The sequence below is a fragment of the Drosophila tropicalis genome, unplaced genomic scaffold (genome assembly GCF_018151085.1).
Source record: "Drosophila tropicalis isolate 14030-0801.00 unplaced genomic scaffold, ASM1815108v1 contig_878, whole genome shotgun sequence".
Lineage (NCBI taxonomy): Eukaryota > Metazoa > Arthropoda > Insecta > Diptera > Drosophilidae > Drosophila > Drosophila tropicalis.
The window spans coordinates 1,222,104-1,238,988 of NW_027173374.1; the positions used below are offsets into that span (position 1 = coordinate 1,222,104).

At 40.5% G+C, this 16,885-nt stretch overlaps 5 protein-coding genes across 6 annotated transcripts; 3 read left to right on the forward strand and 2 right to left on the reverse strand.

The window, feature by feature from the left end:
• Positions 1 to 272: 272 nt before the first annotated feature.
• TrpRS (Tryptophanyl-tRNA synthetase) lies at positions 273 to 2,163 on the reverse strand. Its single transcript, XM_068300787.1, has 4 exons — positions 1,882 to 2,163; positions 1,392 to 1,803; positions 748 to 1,327; positions 273 to 679 (listed from the first exon to the last, which is right to left on the reverse strand). Exons 1-4 carry the CDS (start codon positions 2,069 to 2,071, stop codon positions 575 to 577), a joined length of 1,287 nt encoding a protein of 428 aa, XP_068156888.1. The 5' UTR covers positions 2,072 to 2,163; the 3' UTR covers positions 273 to 574.
• Positions 2,164 to 2,277: 114 nt separating this feature from the next.
• On the forward strand, positions 2,278 to 6,972 carry LOC137585128 (pyruvate kinase). Of its 2 annotated transcripts, none has more exons than XM_068300785.1 (5): positions 2,278 to 2,457; positions 4,977 to 5,381; positions 5,445 to 6,429; positions 6,497 to 6,653; positions 6,720 to 6,972. In XM_068300785.1, exons 2-5 carry the CDS (start codon positions 4,998 to 5,000, stop codon positions 6,730 to 6,732), a joined length of 1,539 nt encoding a protein of 512 aa, XP_068156886.1. In that variant the 5' UTR covers positions 2,278 to 2,457; positions 4,977 to 4,997; the 3' UTR covers positions 6,733 to 6,972. The 2 variants fall into 2 exon arrangements, with proteins under 2 accessions (XP_068156886.1, XP_068156885.1); XM_068300784.1 differs by lacking the exon at positions 2,278 to 2,457 and adding an exon at positions 4,194 to 4,396.
• Positions 6,973 to 7,027: 55 nt separating this feature from the next.
• LOC137585130 (fatty acyl-CoA reductase wat-like) lies at positions 7,028 to 9,065 on the reverse strand. The gene is made up of 5 exons (XM_068300786.1): positions 8,951 to 9,065; positions 8,773 to 8,885; positions 8,188 to 8,701; positions 7,422 to 8,121; positions 7,028 to 7,356 (listed from the first exon to the last, which is right to left on the reverse strand). The coding sequence occupies exons 1-5, from the start codon at positions 9,024 to 9,026 to the stop codon at positions 7,272 to 7,274; spliced, it is 1,488 nt and encodes a 495-aa protein (XP_068156887.1). The 5' UTR covers positions 9,027 to 9,065; the 3' UTR covers positions 7,028 to 7,271.
• An 847-nt stretch (positions 9,066 to 9,912) lies between these two features.
• On the forward strand, positions 9,913 to 11,113 carry LOC137585132 (protein suppressor of variegation 3-7-like). Its single transcript, XM_068300788.1, has 2 exons — positions 9,913 to 10,113; positions 10,169 to 11,113. Exons 1-2 carry the CDS (start codon positions 10,079 to 10,081, stop codon positions 11,067 to 11,069), a joined length of 936 nt encoding a protein of 311 aa, XP_068156889.1. The 5' UTR covers positions 9,913 to 10,078; the 3' UTR covers positions 11,070 to 11,113.
• Positions 11,114 to 11,246: 133 nt separating this feature from the next.
• Positions 11,247 to 16,878, forward strand: Gpdh3 (Glycerol-3-phosphate dehydrogenase 3). Its single transcript, XM_068300781.1, has 6 exons — positions 11,247 to 11,450; positions 11,523 to 11,697; positions 11,758 to 12,337; positions 12,392 to 12,545; positions 12,609 to 12,701; positions 12,763 to 16,878. The coding sequence occupies exons 1-6, from the start codon at positions 11,410 to 11,412 to the stop codon at positions 16,826 to 16,828; spliced, it is 5,109 nt and encodes a 1,702-aa protein (XP_068156882.1). The 5' UTR covers positions 11,247 to 11,409; the 3' UTR covers positions 16,829 to 16,878.
• The last annotated feature ends 7 nt before the right edge of the window (positions 16,879 to 16,885 follow it).

Here is a 16,885-nt window from a genome sequence, read left to right on the forward strand (position 1 = left end):
ATCACCAAACGCAATTGTTCCGTCTCATATTACTTCACATTTTATAAGGTATTTACATTTTTGTGTAGCTACAAAGTTATTTTGTTAGCTGCTTTGCCAGAGTATTGCCTAGGAATAACGAAATTAATAGTCGTATTATTCCCAGTAGAGCAACTCGAACAGGGTGGAATGGATCTCAGGTATCGAATTGCTTTAAAGGTTTACAGCTTTGGCCGAATAGCATAAAAGGGGGGGCAAACTGGGAAAACTGGGTCAGTCGTTACAATTGAAAATTGAAGCTAAAACATTTATTTTTCATCTTTTGCTGCTCTGTGATAGTAAACAAAATTTGCAAAATTTTGCATGGTAAAAAAAATAAATATTTAAATTTATATATAGCGAGTTCGTCGAAGCTTTAAGCTTGTCTTGTTCCATTTATACATAATGGTAGTTACTTTATAATCGGAATAGTGCCGAGTATTGCCAAAAAGATTGAATCCATATATTTACATATCGCATAGATAGATTTACTAAAGAAATGATGTCCAATTATAAAGTACCTGCTTTAGGAAATAAGAGTTTGCGTCAAAAAGTTTTAACTGCCAAATTTCAGTGGACGAATTTCATAGTATTTATCCAGCACTTCGTCGGTGACCAATTTCCGGGCAGCCTGATGCTGTTCCACAATCGGTGTAAGAGTCTGATATTGATAAAAAAAATATGATTAAAGAATCTTGTTACCATTTTCTCATTGCTTGGTTCACTCACCTCGACGGCCAGTTTCTTGATTTCACCAGTCAGCATTTCACCCTTCGTGTAGGCTATGCGTACCTCCTCTAACTTGGCATCGTCTTCGAGGAAGAATCGAAGTAGTTGATAGGCCACATCAACCTCTGTGTTACCACCAAACTCGCGATGCTCTTCTACTGTGGTACGTCCGCCAGAGAAGGCATATTTATTTATCTTGTTCTTGATCTGTTTGGGAGTATCGGTCAGAAAGACAGCTGAATTCTGATCACTGGCCGACATCTTTGTCTTGGCGCCCTGCAGAGCCGGAAAGAATGTTGAATGGAGCAGTGCACACTTGGGGAAACCCAAACGAGGTGCCACATCGCGTGTCATACGGAAATAGGGATCCTGATCAATGGCACAGGGTATAAGACAAGCGGTCTTTCTATTGCCAAAGATAAACGGAAACGTGCTAGACAAAGCGGGTGCCGCCTGGGCTGCTGGGAAGCCAATCTTGCCAATAATATCTGAATCACCAAAACCAAAAATGCCCTTCACCTGGTTGAAAGTTACGCATCTTTGTATGCGTATAATGTTCTGATACATGGCCGGACATTTACTGAAGTGTAGGAAATATAGAAAATTCAATTTAAAAAATTCTTCATGCATTTTTTCCGACTCACCCCATAAACTCCAAATTGTTGAAAATAAATGTCTTATTCACATCAAAACCGAGGGCTACAATATCCTTGGCGTTCTCTCGTCCCATTTTGATGGCGTCCTCAATTTTAAGATCTTTCCACAATACTTTCTCATCGTCAGTCAATTGAATAACCAGCGGCACGTCGAATGTATCCTGCAGCCACTTTGTTATAAAGAAAGGCACCAGGTGGCCCACATGCAAGGAACCGGAACTTGGGCCACGGCCCGTATACAGATAAAAGGATTTACCCTGCTCCTTAAGCGTTAGAATGCTGTGGAGATCACGGTGTGAAAAGAACAAGCCACGTTTGATAAGGTGATGTACGGGCTTGCCCGTGATTTTTTCAAAGCGTGCGATTAGCTCGTCATCGATTTTGCTTGAACCGAAGCGTTCTGCAAACGTGTCAACAAATGAAATTAGTTAATGTTTATCTCTATCGTATAAGAGTGCATAATATTCTCACTGCCTACTTATTAGCTTCTCGTAGTCGACGCCACCGTCGTTGGCACTAGTGACAGTCCACGGATCCACCACATCCACATCATCATCCGTGGCGGCACCTGTTGTAGTTGCTGCTGCCGCCTCTTTTGCCTCCTCGGTTTTGCCATTCAGTGTCAGGGCCTCGACGCCCTCAACTACTATTTCCTTGGTATCAGCCATAATTGTTTTAAATTTTTGTAATAAAATGCTAACAATAATACTGGTTGCCTTTCACATGTGCAACGAAATAAGCTTCTAACTCAATTTGAGGCCTCATTGCGAAAATCGAGAAGCTTTCCAAAAGACGGCCACACTAAAGCGCATAAATTTTTGAGATAAGGGTCACACTCAACTTTTTGAAATTATATATGTACATATGTGTGTTATATAGTCGCCCGATCTAAACAACATCAGCTTTTTTAGTCGCCCGCAAGCCGCTGAAGAAGCACGAATTAGTTAAAGTGTGTGTTGGTGTATTCGTAGCCTGTGCATTTAAATTGAACTAATTCCAAAACAGGAAGAGCAAATACATCTTTCTACAAATTTTCCACATTTTTTTGTAACAGGTAAATCCATAAAAATTAGAATTTGTGGTGATTTCAGAGCGAATTGTGCCACATACATAAATACATGCCATAAATTTTCCATCGCTCCTTCTTATGAATAAATTAATCTTTTTGCGACGATAAATTGCTGTTGTTGTTGTTTGTGTGATGATGCAAGCAATTTCTCCGCATTGTGCTGAAATTAAATTGAGTGAAAATGAAATGATTTGCCGCATACAGTTAAATCGTACGATAGGCAAACAAGACAAAAAGCAAAAAAAAAAAACTGTAAAGGTGAAATAGAAGTCATTCCATGTTCACGCACACCACGATGCTTAGACACACACCAACACATCAAGTAAAACACGCCGCTGGGAAATGCAGCAATAATCTTTAAAGGTTCTAATTGTTGTAAACCTTCCCAATCGAACTGAGCGAGTCTTATCGCAAAAAAAAATAAAATATATTAGCATACATGTATAATGTGTGTGTATGTACACATTTGTGTTCGTGAATTGGGGTTGGCGCGGAATCGCGGATGAGTAATCCGAGAGCTGATTAGGTGATAATTGTTACCGGCATTTCTTCATTGTTGATTGCGTCGTTTTCGCAAAGGTTCTCTAGGTAAACATCACCTTCCCAATTCATGATAACACAAATGTCCTTCGTGGAGTTGGTTCAAGGGCAAAGGTTCTTTGGCCGGCTATGTGAAAAGCGCTTTCACTTTCGCTGCAAAAACCACTGGCATACAAATACACACTCGAAAGTACATATGTACGTACACATGTACATATGTATGTTTGTATATATCTAAGAATATATGTGTCTGTGGGTGTATATAATACCAACAGAACATTTCCCCTCTTTTTATCTTTTGCTTATCCGATAAAAGCTTTCTCTAAAGAGCAAAAACCTTTCGACTAGAGATGAGAGAGGGATTTCAGGAATAAGAGAGAATTTAAAGAAATAGATGCAACCAAAGCGCTTAATAATTATAAATCTGTGCATAATTTCTTATATAGTTAAATGTTTAACAAATTTCTTTCTTAATTCCATCTCTAATTTCGTCAAACGCATGCTTTCAATGCGTGCCCCACGCACCCCTCAATCTTTGGCGCTCTCACGCGCTTGCATAATGAAACATGTGAGAGATAACAGGAAAAGAGCGTGCTTTTTTGTCAAGGTCAGCTGCAAACGCAGAGGGATTTATTTCCTACAAAAAACTACCCTTCCAAAACAAGTAGTTTAATTTTGACAGGATCCCATGGCAACAAACAAACACCTTTTTTTATTCCATATTAATTTTAACTATCTTTATTTCATTAATCCCAATCTGATCAAGTAAAACGTGAACTGGGAAGTGTATATAGAAGTGATCAAAACAGGCGTTTTTTTTTTTTTTTATTCAGCCGGCTGATAAGCAAAATTTTGATTTGCTAACAGCTGATGATCGTATTTATTTTGTTTATATTCTCCACCCTCGAGAATTCATTGAACTCTCGCAGCTGATTCTTCTCTAGGGAGCCGGCTAATACATAGATTTCAAAGCTTTGGGATAAAACTTTTTATTTTCGGTTAGCTCTTTAGGGGTGGCCTGTTGCTGATAGCACTCTCTCTCTCTCTCTCTCTTGTTTTACTCACTTGGCTCAGAGAGGAGAGAGTAGTGCCTTTGTATAGCCGTTGGCTGCTTTTTTCTACTGACATTCAGCTTGCCAAATTTTCCATCTGACAGTCGCTGACATTGCGTCGTTCTCGTGGGTTTTGTTTAAAAGCAAAGAGGGAAAAGAAAATCGCAGAAAATTTGTACAAATTACCAACAATTTTGGCGATTCAACGTTATTCAGCTTCTCGTTTAGTGTTTGTTTATAGATTAACTAATTTTCGGCGATTACAAACCGGTCAATTTCGAAGCAACAAAATGGTTAACGTATCCATTTATGATGAGGCACCTAAACTAAAGGTATGAGTGTGGTTAACCTACCTCCAATTAGGCCCCCGCGAGTTACCCCTGAATCCAGTGTCAATGTCACTGCCGTTGCTGGTCCATAAAGATATATGTATATATAGACGTAAGCGTATTATTAACAAATGACTGAATGCGGTATCAGGCCAAAGGCGGAGGGTTGTAAAATAAAAAGGAAAAAAATACGTTCATAAAATAAAAATTATGCAACTTTTTCGCTTACGCTGTATAGAGATGCAGCTGCAAAAGTTCTTCCGACGTCCTCTCGACGGTCTTGGTTTCGGTTCCGTAGAACTGACCTTCGTTTTTATTCGCGTTGCAGTTTAGCCGATGCAAAAAATCTATTCCGGCTGCAAGGGGCTCTCTCTTTCTCTCTCTTGCTCTCTCATTCTCACCCACGTTATGAAATTCTTTCAATTTTCTACCCACAATTGTTTATTCATAGCTCAGTTATCGATACAACAATAAACCATTCTGTCGCTGATTTCGGCATTAATTTGTTTCTGGGGCTTCTGGCTCCTTGGCGACGTTGTTCTATTTAAGTATGTATTCTCACTCCCTTTTCCCCCTATATTAGCCCAACGAAGTACCGCAAAATATGGCAGCCGGAGCAGATAGCCAACTGGAGCATATGTGCCGCCTTCAGTTCGATTCCCCAGTGCCCCATGTCCGTCTATCCGGTATTGTGTGCACCATTGGACCTGCCTCGCGCAGCGTCGAGATGCTGGAGAAGATGATGGCCACCGGCATGAATATTGCCCGCATGAACTTCTCTCATGGATCGCATGAGTATCATGCCGAAACCGTTGCCAATGTTCGTCAGGCCGTTAAGAACTATTCTGCCAAACTGGGCTACGAACATCCAGTGGCCATTGCCCTAGATACCAAGGGACCCGAAATCCGTACTGGTCTAATTGGAGGAAGCGGCACAGCTGAAATTGAGTTGAAGAAGGGAGAGACCATCAAACTGTCAACCAACAAGGTAAATATTCCAAATGCTAAATCTCAATTCCCACTAATGAAATGATATCGTCTTTCGTTTCAGGATTTCCTAGAGAAGGGATCTCTGGAAGTTGTTTATGTCGATTACGAGAACATTGTGAATGTCGTTAAGCCCGGTAACCGAGTCTTCGTCGATGACGGTCTCATCTCATTGGTGGTGCGTGAAGTGTCTAAGGACACCATCACTTGCGAGGTGGAAAACGGCGGTTCTTTGGGTTCCCGCAAGGGTGTCAACTTGCCCGGTGTCCCCGTGGACTTGCCCGCTGTATCTGAGAAGGATAAGTCCGATTTGCAGTTCGGTGTGGAGCAAGATGTGGATATGATCTTTGCTTCTTTCATCCGCAATGCTGCTGCTCTTTCTGAGATCCGCAAGGTGTTGGGCGAGAAGGGCAAGAACATCAAAATTATCTCGAAAATCGAGAACCAACAGGGCATGCACAATTTGGATGAAATTATTGAAGCTGGTGATGGTATTATGGTGGCTCGCGGCGATTTGGGTATTGAGATTCCCGCTGAAAAGGTGTTCCTCGCTCAAAAGGCCATGATTGCTCGTTGCAACAAGGCCGGCAAGCCTGTTATTTGCGCTACCCAAATGTTGGAGTCCATGGTGAAGAAGCCACGTCCCACACGTGCCGAAATCTCCGATGTGGCTAACGCCGTGCTCGATGGCGCTGATTGTGTCATGTTGTCTGGTGAAACAGCCAAGGGCGAGTACCCCTTGGAGTGTGTCTTGACAATGGCCAAGACTTGCAAGGAAGCCGAGGCAGCTCTGTGGCATCAAAACTTGTTTGCCGATTTGGTGCGCAGTGCCAGCACTTTGGATGCTGCCCATGCTGCCGCCATTGCTGCTGTTGAGGCTGCCAACAAGGCAAAGGCTGCCGCCATTGTGGTCATCACCACCAGTGGCAAGTCTGCTTTCCAAGTGAGCAAATACCGCCCACGTTGCCCCATCATTGCGGTGACTCGCTTCCCACAGACCGCTCGTCAGGCTCATCTCTACCGCGGACTGGTGCCGCTTATCTACAAGGGTAAGCGATTTGATTCTGATTTACCCATTATAATTGCTAATTAAAATCAAATATTTCGTGATTGCAGAACCCGCTCTTGCTGATTGGCTGAAGGATGTCGATGTTCGCGTTCAATTCGGTCTGCAGGTTGGTAAGAAGAATGGCTTCATCAAGACCGGAGATTCCGTGGTCATTGTCACAGGCTGGAAGCAGGGTTCCGGCTTCACCAACACTATTCGCATTGTGTAAGTATAAATGAATGAACTCGCAACCAATTGATGTTAATCCCGTTCAATCCCTTTTTGTTACAGGACCGTTGAATAAATATTGCCGCTATGTGAAGTACCTCTGTGTCGCAGCATTTGCTGAGTCGCGTTGAATACTGTTATTAAAAGTTAATTTATTAAAATATATATTCAAAATCGAAATTGGATATGTGGAATCCCGTAATCGGTTCGCCGAACACGAAACCGCACACACAAAACACACAAATATAATTTATCATTGTTGAATATAGAGTTCTGCAGAATAAATAATAAAAACCTTATACTTATAAAGTCATAATCTTAATAATCGTATTAAAAATTTCCAAATGTGTTAAAAAAGAAAATACGAAAAGTTTTGTCATCACCACAAGAATAATTCATAATATATTTAGTTTAGCAGTCCTCGGTAGATGAGTTGTCTAAGTGACCCAGTTATTTGGGCAACTGAACAACGAGGACCCGGGTTCGAATCCCAGGCTAGTGTATGGATGTAGTTTTCGTCTAATTGTAAGCCGAAGGCCTTAGCTGCCAGTGCTTGTAAAATATAGTTAGGTTGATAGTTTACAACTATATCCTATACTTATAACAATATTTAGTTTAAAACAACTTAAACAGAAGCCACAAACTGTACCCAAGAATACTGCAAAGGAATAATATTAATAGCCGATGCAAGATGAGAAAGCTGTTGAATGATGAAAAGAGATTATTGCTTTTATCCAGTTCAACAACTTCTATTCTTATGCTTACCGTTCCAATAATTTCAGACCCCTATCTAGGGACTGAGCAGTTGGTGGTTCCTTTGCTAAATATGTTCGTATACCGCGCAGAGATGTGTCCGTGAAATCGTCCCAGTCAATGGACGGTAAATCAAAATTAAACAAGCGCTGATCCTCAACCGACAACGATTTCCACAGAGTATTTGTATTAACACTGCCGAAACGCCAAAATGTTGATAAAAACGAAGAAAGCGACAACATGGTTGCATGAATCCTTTTATATATATTGCTCAAACGCGGTTTCCGGCCACTAAAGCGGAGTCCCGTGTCAATAACATAACCAGGAATTGTATGATAAAAGAAACTTATCAATTGGAAAAGCCAAGGGGTCGCAATGGAATGACAGAACGGGTACCAAATCATCTTGGTAGTAGGATACGTGTAGCCATGCTTGCGGAGAAGATTATTGAATCTACGAGCAAGAACATAATTATCATCACTGGGTGTTAGATTATAAATTTTTGGAGTGCTTTGAATCGGGTTTTTGGCTGTTTCCCAGATCGCAGTCAAGGCTAGGTTGGCAGTATAATCAACTGGTGTGAAGGAACAGCGGACATTAACATCGTGCAGGGCTAATCGTAAAACACCCATGCCAACGCCATAGATATATCCAACAGGACCGTAGAAGTTATCAATATATCCTGGGAGCGGTTCCTTATAAGCAGGCATAACTAATAAATCATTTTAGATTATCATTGTCAGTCTAGAATTTTAAGGAAATATCGGTTATAGCTTACTAAAGGTTGGTCGAAGGACTGAGATTGGTAATTGGCCAGCCTCGTCTAAGATCAAACTTTCGGCCAATCCCTTCGTGTAGGCATATGTATTCGGATACCCTCCCATCAACGTGGATGTCATGTTGTCCAATAGCTCATTACTTATCTGCTTACTTAAATTGAGGACTTTTTGGGCACTGCATGTTAAATTATCCGGATAGAATTTCTCCTCCGTGTGTACCTGTACACAGTTGGAAAACGCCGTGGATATGTGTAAAAATGACTCCAGGTGTGGCATTGTTTTGGCAATCCTTAGCATTTGTTCGGTGGCTCCCACATTGATGGTCAGTGCATAACTGAGTTTTTCATCAAATCTAACAGTGGCTGCGGAATGTATGACAATTTGAACATTATTAGCCAAAGTCTGACGATCCTTTTCAGAAATTCCCAAATTGTCCGTTTCTAGGCAATCTCCAGCAATGGGGCATATACGATCTAAAGCATTTGGTTTGGTTTCCAACAATACTTTAAACACCTTTTAAATAAATCACTCTTTAGTCTTGACATTTTCAATTTTTTTTTTTTGTGTTTTGAATAACTACTTACTGGATCTTTGCCCCAAGTTTCAATACGTTCTTGCAATTCACGGCCACGTTTGTTCCTGATTAGCATATATATGCGATTCACGTCCGTGGATAGCAACAGTTTGGCAATGATAACTAATTGCAGGATTTAGAAAGGATTTAAATGTCATTGCTAGGACATTTGGTGTATTTTGCATTACCTTTTCCCAAAAAACCAGTTCCTCCGGTTATAAACAGAGTTTTGTTTTTATAAAATTTTTGAATTTCGGTTTCCATTTTCTTATTAAATCCGTTGAGTGCTTCTCTGCTATCAATTGTGTTCTTTAAGCTTGGACTATTCGGTTCCAATATTTATAGCAAAAGCATTGCACATGGAAATTGGGTGCAAATGTCATTGTACACCTTGTTACTCAAAAGAAACGTATAAAATATTCCTAATGCGCGATGACGGAGAGCCATTATTTGAATAGAATATATTTATATACAATTATATACATTTATATAATAATCCCGATTTGCAATGTTAAATAGAAACAGACAAATAATTTTTTATGTCTTTTGACAATTGAATATGTATATTTTTTTTATAAACAAAAATTAAATAGTTCAATTAGTAAAAAATTTTTAAAAAACACCTTAACTTATAGTAGATAAACGTTGAAAACAATTTATTAAGATTTAAATATTGAATTTCTGACCTTGTGATTTATGTGATTCACAAGAAGTGTGTTTTAGCTGATTAAAACATAAACTTTTTCAATAAAAAAAGTTTCCCGGTTCATTTGCTTGCTCATTTTAACGGAGCGACCCCATTTTAATGGGTGCAACTCCAACCAAAAATACACTGTCAGAAAACGTTTGGATTTGTTTTGGAATATACGCCTCGATTTCCAGCTTGTGGCAGTGGAAAAGAGAGCTCTCTGGTAAAACGGCCCCTTATTTCCATTTAAAGTCGATTAGAGACAATAAATGGAAATAAGGGGCCGTTTTACCAGAGAGCTCTCTTAGAGACAATATATTCAATGCCAATCTCTCTAATTTTGCATTTCAAAGAGTGCGCGCGCTCTTCTAGTGTGCCCGTGCTTAGGGGGTTCGACTTCTGGCCACACTGAAGGTGAAGCAGTCACGGTCACTTTTTTTATAATATTTTTGGGGAAAAAGCGATTTGTTTTGGTTTTAACAATAATAATAATAATAAAAAGAAACCTTAAAATTAAATTACACTAATGAGCTAGGGCGCAATCCTATCTCCAACTGAATCTTCCAGCATTGTTTATAAACATTTACAAAGTTTATATAGTAATAACAATGCATAAGTGTTTGATGAAATGAGTTTCTCTGAGAACACATCCGATTCGGATTGGTAAGTAAAAAAGTCTTCCTGCAATAAACGTCACTATATCTTTTACAATTTGCAGGAAAAATGCGAAGGGCTCAGCTGATCGACGCACTAGCATAAAGAACAGCAGCAAAAATAAACCTAAATATAATCAGAGATTTTGTGAAAAGTGGCTAAATGTGTTTGAACCGTGGCTCGAGCGGTCAAGCGATGATCCCGACAAGCCTTTCTGTAAAGTATGTGTATGTAGGCTTGACTGTAATCGCTGTCACCTAGTTCGCCACCAGAGTACGACCAAGCACAAACGGAACTTGGATGCATTCATCGGTAATGGCGAAGGAGCTGCTCGTAAGGAAGTGCGTGTACGGCAGGAACGAAGTAAATACTATCAGCAACGCAAACGGGCCTTGCAACAGCTTAAAAAGGAAGAGGCGGGATCTAGAGTGATAGATGAAAAAGTAGAACTACCTGAAGAACCCTACGACTTGTTGGTGTCCGAAGCTAACCGTCAGCTAAACGCTTCACCCTTGGAAGCAGAATCAGAAGCTATCACGCCTCTCCATCCACCAGAAGACTTTGGCCTAAAGCAAACAAATGGACCTGCCTTTCAAGTAACTGCAACTAAATCGAGCCAGGATGGTATTAAGCTGCTTAAGCAAATTCACCAGGACAAAAACGAATTAATGGAATCATTTCGCGAATTAATGGGCAGCCAATCAACATATCATCCGCCTAACCCTCCCAGAGAGAAGAATCATGTGGATCTGTTCTTCGAGAGCGTTAGTTCTAGTGTCAAGGCTCTTACGCCCAAATTGATAGCAGAAGCCAAGATGCGAGTCTCTCAGCTAATATGTGAACTGGAGCTGCGCTCTTTGACCGAAAACAATAGTACAAATGAGGACATTATTGAGGTGCCCGTTTTCAAGACTGGTGTAACCATAACCAAGCAACTCCAACCCCATTATGGCGGACCAAGCTAATGTTTAGATGAATTGGAAATTAATAAAATTAGATCAAACCAAAATGATGGAATGTATCGTAAATTAAGCTAGTTAAGTGCCATACATTGACCCAATGAGGATTGGAGGACATGCCATCTAGATAACGATAAAAGAATCTATTCGTTTAATCCAGAAACATCAGAAGCAGGCCAAGCATTAACTGACGATCAGTCACACATGTCAAGCTTCAGAATGGTGTGTGTGTTGGATAGATAAACAATTTGTACAAAATTTTTGGAAATATTCAAAATTCAATACTCCTATTTTTTGGCCAAAAACCAAAAAATTCGCATTCGGCCCTAAATTAACAGTAGAGGAGATGAAGAATGCTAAAATATGCATTATTGGAGCAGAGGCATGGTAGGTTAAGCATTTTAGTATAAGAATTTAGGATAATACATATATATTTGTTGTTGGGGGGGACACTTTTAGGGGATCTGCCATAGCAACTGCCGTCGGCAAAAATGTCCTAAAGGGTGACTTTGATGCTCGCGTTCACATTTATGTCTATGATGAATTGGTTCGCCATAATTATCTGTCCGAGGTTATGAATGATCAACAAGAGAATATTAAATATTTACCTGGTATTCAGCTGCCTAAGAACTTGGTAAGCTCCTTGGGGCACGGTATATTGATCTTTAACTAACCATGATCTATGCCTTTGTAGATCGCAGTTAATGATTTATTGGAAGCTGCAGAAAATGCCGATATATTGATATTTGCCACACCTCAGTCCTTTGTGAAATCTTATTGCAACATTTTGGAAGGAAAAATTAAGAGCACGGCATTCGCAGTCTCAATGACCAAGGGCCTGGATCACATTAAGGATGGTGAAATCGAACTCTACTCACAAGCTATCAGTAAGCAACTGAAAATACCCTGCTACTCCATGATGTGTGCCAACAGCGCAATGGAAATGGCACAGGGAAAACTCTGCGAGATTACCATTGGCTGTAACAATGCCGAACGCGCTCGCGTGATGACAACAGTTTTTCAGACAGACAACTGCAAGGTGGTGGCCACGGACGATGTGCATGGAGTGGAGTTATGCGGCACACTCAAGGACATTATTGCTTTGGGTGCTGGCTTTATAGATGGCCTGCGATTGGGAGACAATGCTCGTGTCGCTGCCCTTCATTTGGGACTGAAGGAAATGATGCGTTTTGTCAAGACCTTCTACCCAACTGCGAAAATGTCCACCTTCTTCGAGAGCTGCGGTGTGGCAAATTCAGTGGCATCCTCTTATGGTGGGTTTAATAATAAGCTATATTATAATACATTCTTATAATTGTATCGCACAGCCGATAAGAATGTAACTTTTGCCAAGAACTTTGTTACATCAGGAAAGACTCTTCAGGAAATTGAGGGAAATCTCCTAAAAGGTCGAAAACTTTTGGGTCCAGTGTTGGCCCAACAGGTAAACGAGGTCCTGAAAAAAAGGAATATGTTGGACAAGTAAGTGTCGGTTGATTAAATATTGAACAATATAAAAATTCATGTTTTTTTCCCCAATTATAGATTCCCCCTGTTTTCAACCATACACAAGATCTGTGAAAACAAAGTACACCCCATGGAAATTGTGGAAGTCTTGCGCAATCATCCAGACTTAAGGTAAGCAAAATACATACATATCTACCTACATATATGTAATAATCAAATATTTGATGGCCAGCACATCGTCAATCTCTGATCTTTTGGATGAGGAACATCATATGGCACTTAAGAATGCCACTGAACTCATGCTTGGCAATGAAGTTGAGATGGAACCGTTGCCTACCTTTTCTGTGGAGCAGATATTGGTTGATTCTGGGGCCACCGAAAAGGAATGTATAACATTTTCAGAAAAGCAAGAAGATTGGAGTCCAGTCTATCAGTATTTTACGGCCAAGGAAGCCGATCGCATAACCCAAGCGATAATGAATTCAGCACCATTTGAGGAACCCTTTCCATTGGAGGAGAATGCAGCTGGATTTGGCTCAGAGCCTTTCAAAATGGAAAGTATGGAGCAAAAAATCAGTATGCTTCTAGAGCAACCTGTTCAAGATGCTGTGTTAAAGCCTATTGTTGCCTCGGGCACAACCACAGGGAAAACTCAAAGTGCCAAAAATATATCTGTAAACAACGATTTTCGTATTGTTAGAAAGAGTTTAAGCACCGAAAACAAAGAAGGACCTCCAAATGAACCTTCTAGTCATTCTGAGAGTACTTCACATTCGGGTTCTGAAGAGGCTAGTTCTGAAAACAATGATCATGTAGATGCATTGGACCTAAGTTCAGACACCAAGATGGATGAGTTTATAGTAGACAATGCCTGGTTATCGGATCAATTGCCACCAAATCTGCTGGGCAGTAAGAAAGAAAACCTGGCGGGAGAAACGGCAAATTTTGAACCAAAGACGAATGAGTCTGAATCCAATGGCAATCAAGATGAACACGGAAAAAGTAGTGCAGGGGGTGAAATTGAAAAGCATTTGAAGCCCAAGGAAAACGGGTTCCGAACTTTAAATGTTAAGGCCAAGACTACACGGTGTCAAGGAACAGAAACATCAGCTGCATTATATGATTCCATAATGGCTTTCGAAGACAGCGAAATATCTGCTAAATCAGAGGTGAAAAATGAAGAGGATCCGTTTGCAGCTTTCGACGGCATCCACAATTACGGACCAGAGGAATCAAAAGCAGATGCAGCGACTCTTAAGGCACTTCAAGCTGAGATTGCAGAGCTAGAATTCAATCATCCCATAGATAGTGACCCAATTGCACTTCCAGAGTCATCCGCGAGCATTTCTAATGAAATGCAAATGATCTATGACAAAGATGCTATGCTCGGCACAGATTTAAAGGACCTCGAATTAGAGATTAGCAATTTATCCAATACAATGCACCTAAAGGAGACAGAGTTTCTGCAACAGGAATTGGCTAAACTGCATGAGAACAATTCCAGCTCCAAGTCTGTAAACATGGATGTGTTCATGGAGCAATCGGAACAAACTGAATTTGGATCATTAAATTCTGCGGAATCTACAGAGGAACGGACTTTTCAGGATGAGTTGCTCAAGCCTCTTGCTGAATCAGGAACCGAGTCCCAAAAACAATTGGAAGACAACTCAAATATAACTGAATCATCAGACCCCAAAGGCGAAAATATGCAGATCAAAGACACATCGACTGATAAATCCGATCAGGAATACTTACTCTACCTTGATAATAACATGTTGAAACCGCTAAAGGACCAATTTTATGTAAAGTCAGACTTGACAAATGCTGAATCCTTTCAATTGGAGTCCCAAAGACTGAAACATCTAGAAGATAGCACAAATAAATTTGAGGAGAAACAATTGCCTTTAGAACTGGAAAACGTGTCCCAGACAGATGAGGTGAAGTTGAAAGAAAAGAATACAGAATCTATGTTCAAGGAGGATCAAATCGTAAGCAAGTTATCTGATTTGGAAACATCAGTCGGGCCATTGCATCCCTATGCAGAAACATTTGAGTCCGAAGCTGAAGAAGAAAAACTGTTCGAAGAGAAATCATTAAAAAAATTCATAAATTCAGCAAATCTCGAAGATGTTCAACAGCTAGAAGCAATTAAATTAGAATCCGAAGCTGAAGAAGAACTATTCGAAGAGAAATCATTAAGAAAATACATTAATTCAACTTATTTTGAAGATGTTCAACAGGTAGAAGCAATGAACAAATCAGCCAAAATCCCCGATGACGTTAAGGAGTTAGAACCCATAGACGGCAAAGCCTGGGATAAGTTGCCGGATTCAAAGGAGGCTACTTCTGTTGGGCCATGGCAGCCTTATGCAGAAACTTTTGAATCTCAAACTGAAAAAGAAAATCTATTCGAAGAGAAATCATTAAGACAATTCATCAATTCAACTAATCTCGAACATGTTCAACAGCTAGAAGCAATAAAATTTGAATCCGAAGCTGAAGAAAAACTATTCGAAGAGAAATCATTAAGACAATTCATCAATTCAACTAATCTCGAAGATGTTTTACAGCTAGAAGCAATGGACAAATCAGCCAAAATCCACGATTACGTTGAGAAGTTGGAACCCATAGAGGCCAAAGCCTGGGATAAGTTGCCGGATGCAAAGGAGACTACATTGGATACATCAGTCGACCCATTGCAGCCTTACGCAGAAACATTTGATCCGCCAACTGAAAAAGAAAATCTATTCGAAGAGAAATCATTAAGACAATTCATCAATTCAACTAATCTCGAAGATGTTCAACAGCTAGAAGCAAACGACAAATCAGCAAAAATCCTCGATGACGTTAAAAAGATGGAACCCATGGAGGTCAAAGCCAGTGATAAGTTACCGGATGCAAAGGAGGCGCAAAATCAACGATTAATGGCTGACCTGAAAGAAGACGATGAGTTGATTAATCGGCTGCGAAATTACATTGACAAGGAAACTCAACCATCTAAACTTGAGAAGGATCACGGATGGGACTGGCTGGTTAATAAAGTAAAAATCGATGATGTGGATATTATTGAGGATGATCGTCGAAAGGAGTTTTATAGTAGCGAGATGGATGTATCTAGTTCGGAGGACAATAAACTTCAGGAAGCTAAAGAACAATTGGAAAGCCGCCAAGCAGCCATCCAAATGTCTCAAAGCTCCGAAGAATCTGTCCTGAACGAAGAAAAGCAACTACCAAGTCCTGTTCATGAAATGAAAAAGCGAAATGTTATAGCGCCAGGAACCCCTGCTGCACCCGTTATCAAGCCGGCAGTCCCTATTCATTTTACTCCCACGCCAGCGCCACAAACCAAGCCGTTGAATCCACATAAGCAGCAGCCCATACGAAAGGAAATGCCAATTACATTGAATGTTTCTAGTGGAGCCACCGATAAAGTAATGAAAGAAGAAGCAGCTAATAATGACAGACCAAGTGATAAGTGGCAGGAAAATCAAGAAAGAAATCGGTTGGAAAGTAGAAAAGTGAGAACTCAGAACTTGCGGGTTGAAAGAAAAGCTGCACTCACAAAGCCTGCAGAACTGGACTTTGAAAACGAAAGAAAATCTTATAATCCAATATTAAAAGATGCAGAGGTAGCACATAAAAGTCCTTATGCTCTTAAAAAAACTGTTCCGCTTGCCAAGAATCCAGTCGTGGCAACTGCTGAGGAACCCCAGTTAACAGCTAGACCACCCATCAAGCGCAAGGAGAACCACATTAATCGTCTTGGTAGAAAGTTTCAAAGCATCATGCGTAAAGGTCAGGTACAAGAGGTGGACCAAAAGGTATCATCCAAGGTGACTAAAACCCGTTCGAAATCTCTGGACAGGACTGCCACCGAATTACCGCAATTTCCAAAGTTAAGAGAGGGAGCGGGAACAAGTCATCGTCGCAAAGCACCAATAAGGCCACCATTCCTGCCGCCGCTTAATCCTCGTGTGCGCACACCCCATCCGCCTTTCGATGCCCGGGATCATGAATACCACACCCTGGCAAGGAGCTATCGCACACCAGATCTATCGCGATTGCATTCATTGCCGAACATGCAAGGGCCAAGGTCTTCCATGGTTGCTTTGGCCCCTAAACAGCAATCGAAACATTTGTCCACTATTAATCTGCCAAAATCATCACAAACCTGTAGTCCGTCGTTTCAAATACCAAAGGGCCTTCTACGATCCCCTTCATTGGCCAAAATAGCTTCTGCTATTCATCTGGGGCTATTGGTATCATTTCTGACCCGCCACAAGCAGAGTGACAAATAGTTTCTTAAATGATTCTCCTTTAAATTAATAAAGTTTATCTTTAAAATTTACATCTTT

Excerpts from the sequence above, each read along its gene's own strand:
- TrpRS (XM_068300787.1), bottom strand. The coding sequence starts at position 2,071 with ATGGCTGATACCAAGGAAATAGTAGTTGAGGGCGTCGAGGCCCTGACA. Across the intron at positions 1,804-1,881 it reads CGACTACGAGAAGCTAATAA|AACGCTTCGGTTCAAGCAAA; the intron begins GTAGGCAGTGAG and ends ACACGTTTGCAG. Across the intron at positions 680-747 it reads TCAAGAAACTGGCCGTCGAG|ACTCTTACACCGATTGTGGA; the intron begins GTGAGTGAACCA and ends TATCAATATCAG.
- LOC137585128 (XM_068300784.1), top strand. The coding sequence starts at position 4,355 with ATGGTTAACGTATCCATTTATGATGAGGCACCTAAACTAAAG. Across the intron at positions 4,397-4,976 it reads ATGAGGCACCTAAACTAAAG|CCCAACGAAGTACCGCAAAA; the intron begins GTATGAGTGTGG and ends CCCCTATATTAG. Across the intron at positions 5,382-5,444 it reads TCAAACTGTCAACCAACAAG|GATTTCCTAGAGAAGGGATC; the intron begins GTAAATATTCCA and ends CTTTCGTTTCAG.
- LOC137585130 (XM_068300786.1), bottom strand. The coding sequence starts at position 9,026 with ATGGAAACCGAAATTCAAAAATTTTATAAAAACAAAACTCTGTTTATA. Across the intron at positions 8,122-8,187 it reads AGTCCTTCGACCAACCTTTA|TTATGCCTGCTTATAAGGAA; the intron begins GTAAGCTATAAC and ends ATGATTTATTAG. Across the intron at positions 7,357-7,421 it reads GGTCTGAAATTATTGGAACG|CTTTCTCATCTTGCATCGGC; the intron begins GTAAGCATAAGA and ends ATCATTCAACAG.
- LOC137585132 (XM_068300788.1), top strand. The coding sequence starts at position 10,079 with ATGAGTTTCTCTGAGAACACATCCGATTCGGATTG. Across the intron at positions 10,114-10,168 it reads AACACATCCGATTCGGATTG|GAAAAATGCGAAGGGCTCAG; the intron begins GTAAGTAAAAAA and ends TACAATTTGCAG.
- Gpdh3 (XM_068300781.1), top strand. The coding sequence starts at position 11,410 with ATGAAGAATGCTAAAATATGCATTATTGGAGCAGAGGCATG. Across the intron at positions 11,698-11,757 it reads TTCAGCTGCCTAAGAACTTG|ATCGCAGTTAATGATTTATT; the intron begins GTAAGCTCCTTG and ends ATGCCTTTGTAG. Across the intron at positions 12,702-12,762 it reads CGCAATCATCCAGACTTAAG|CACATCGTCAATCTCTGATC; the intron begins GTAAGCAAAATA and ends TTTGATGGCCAG.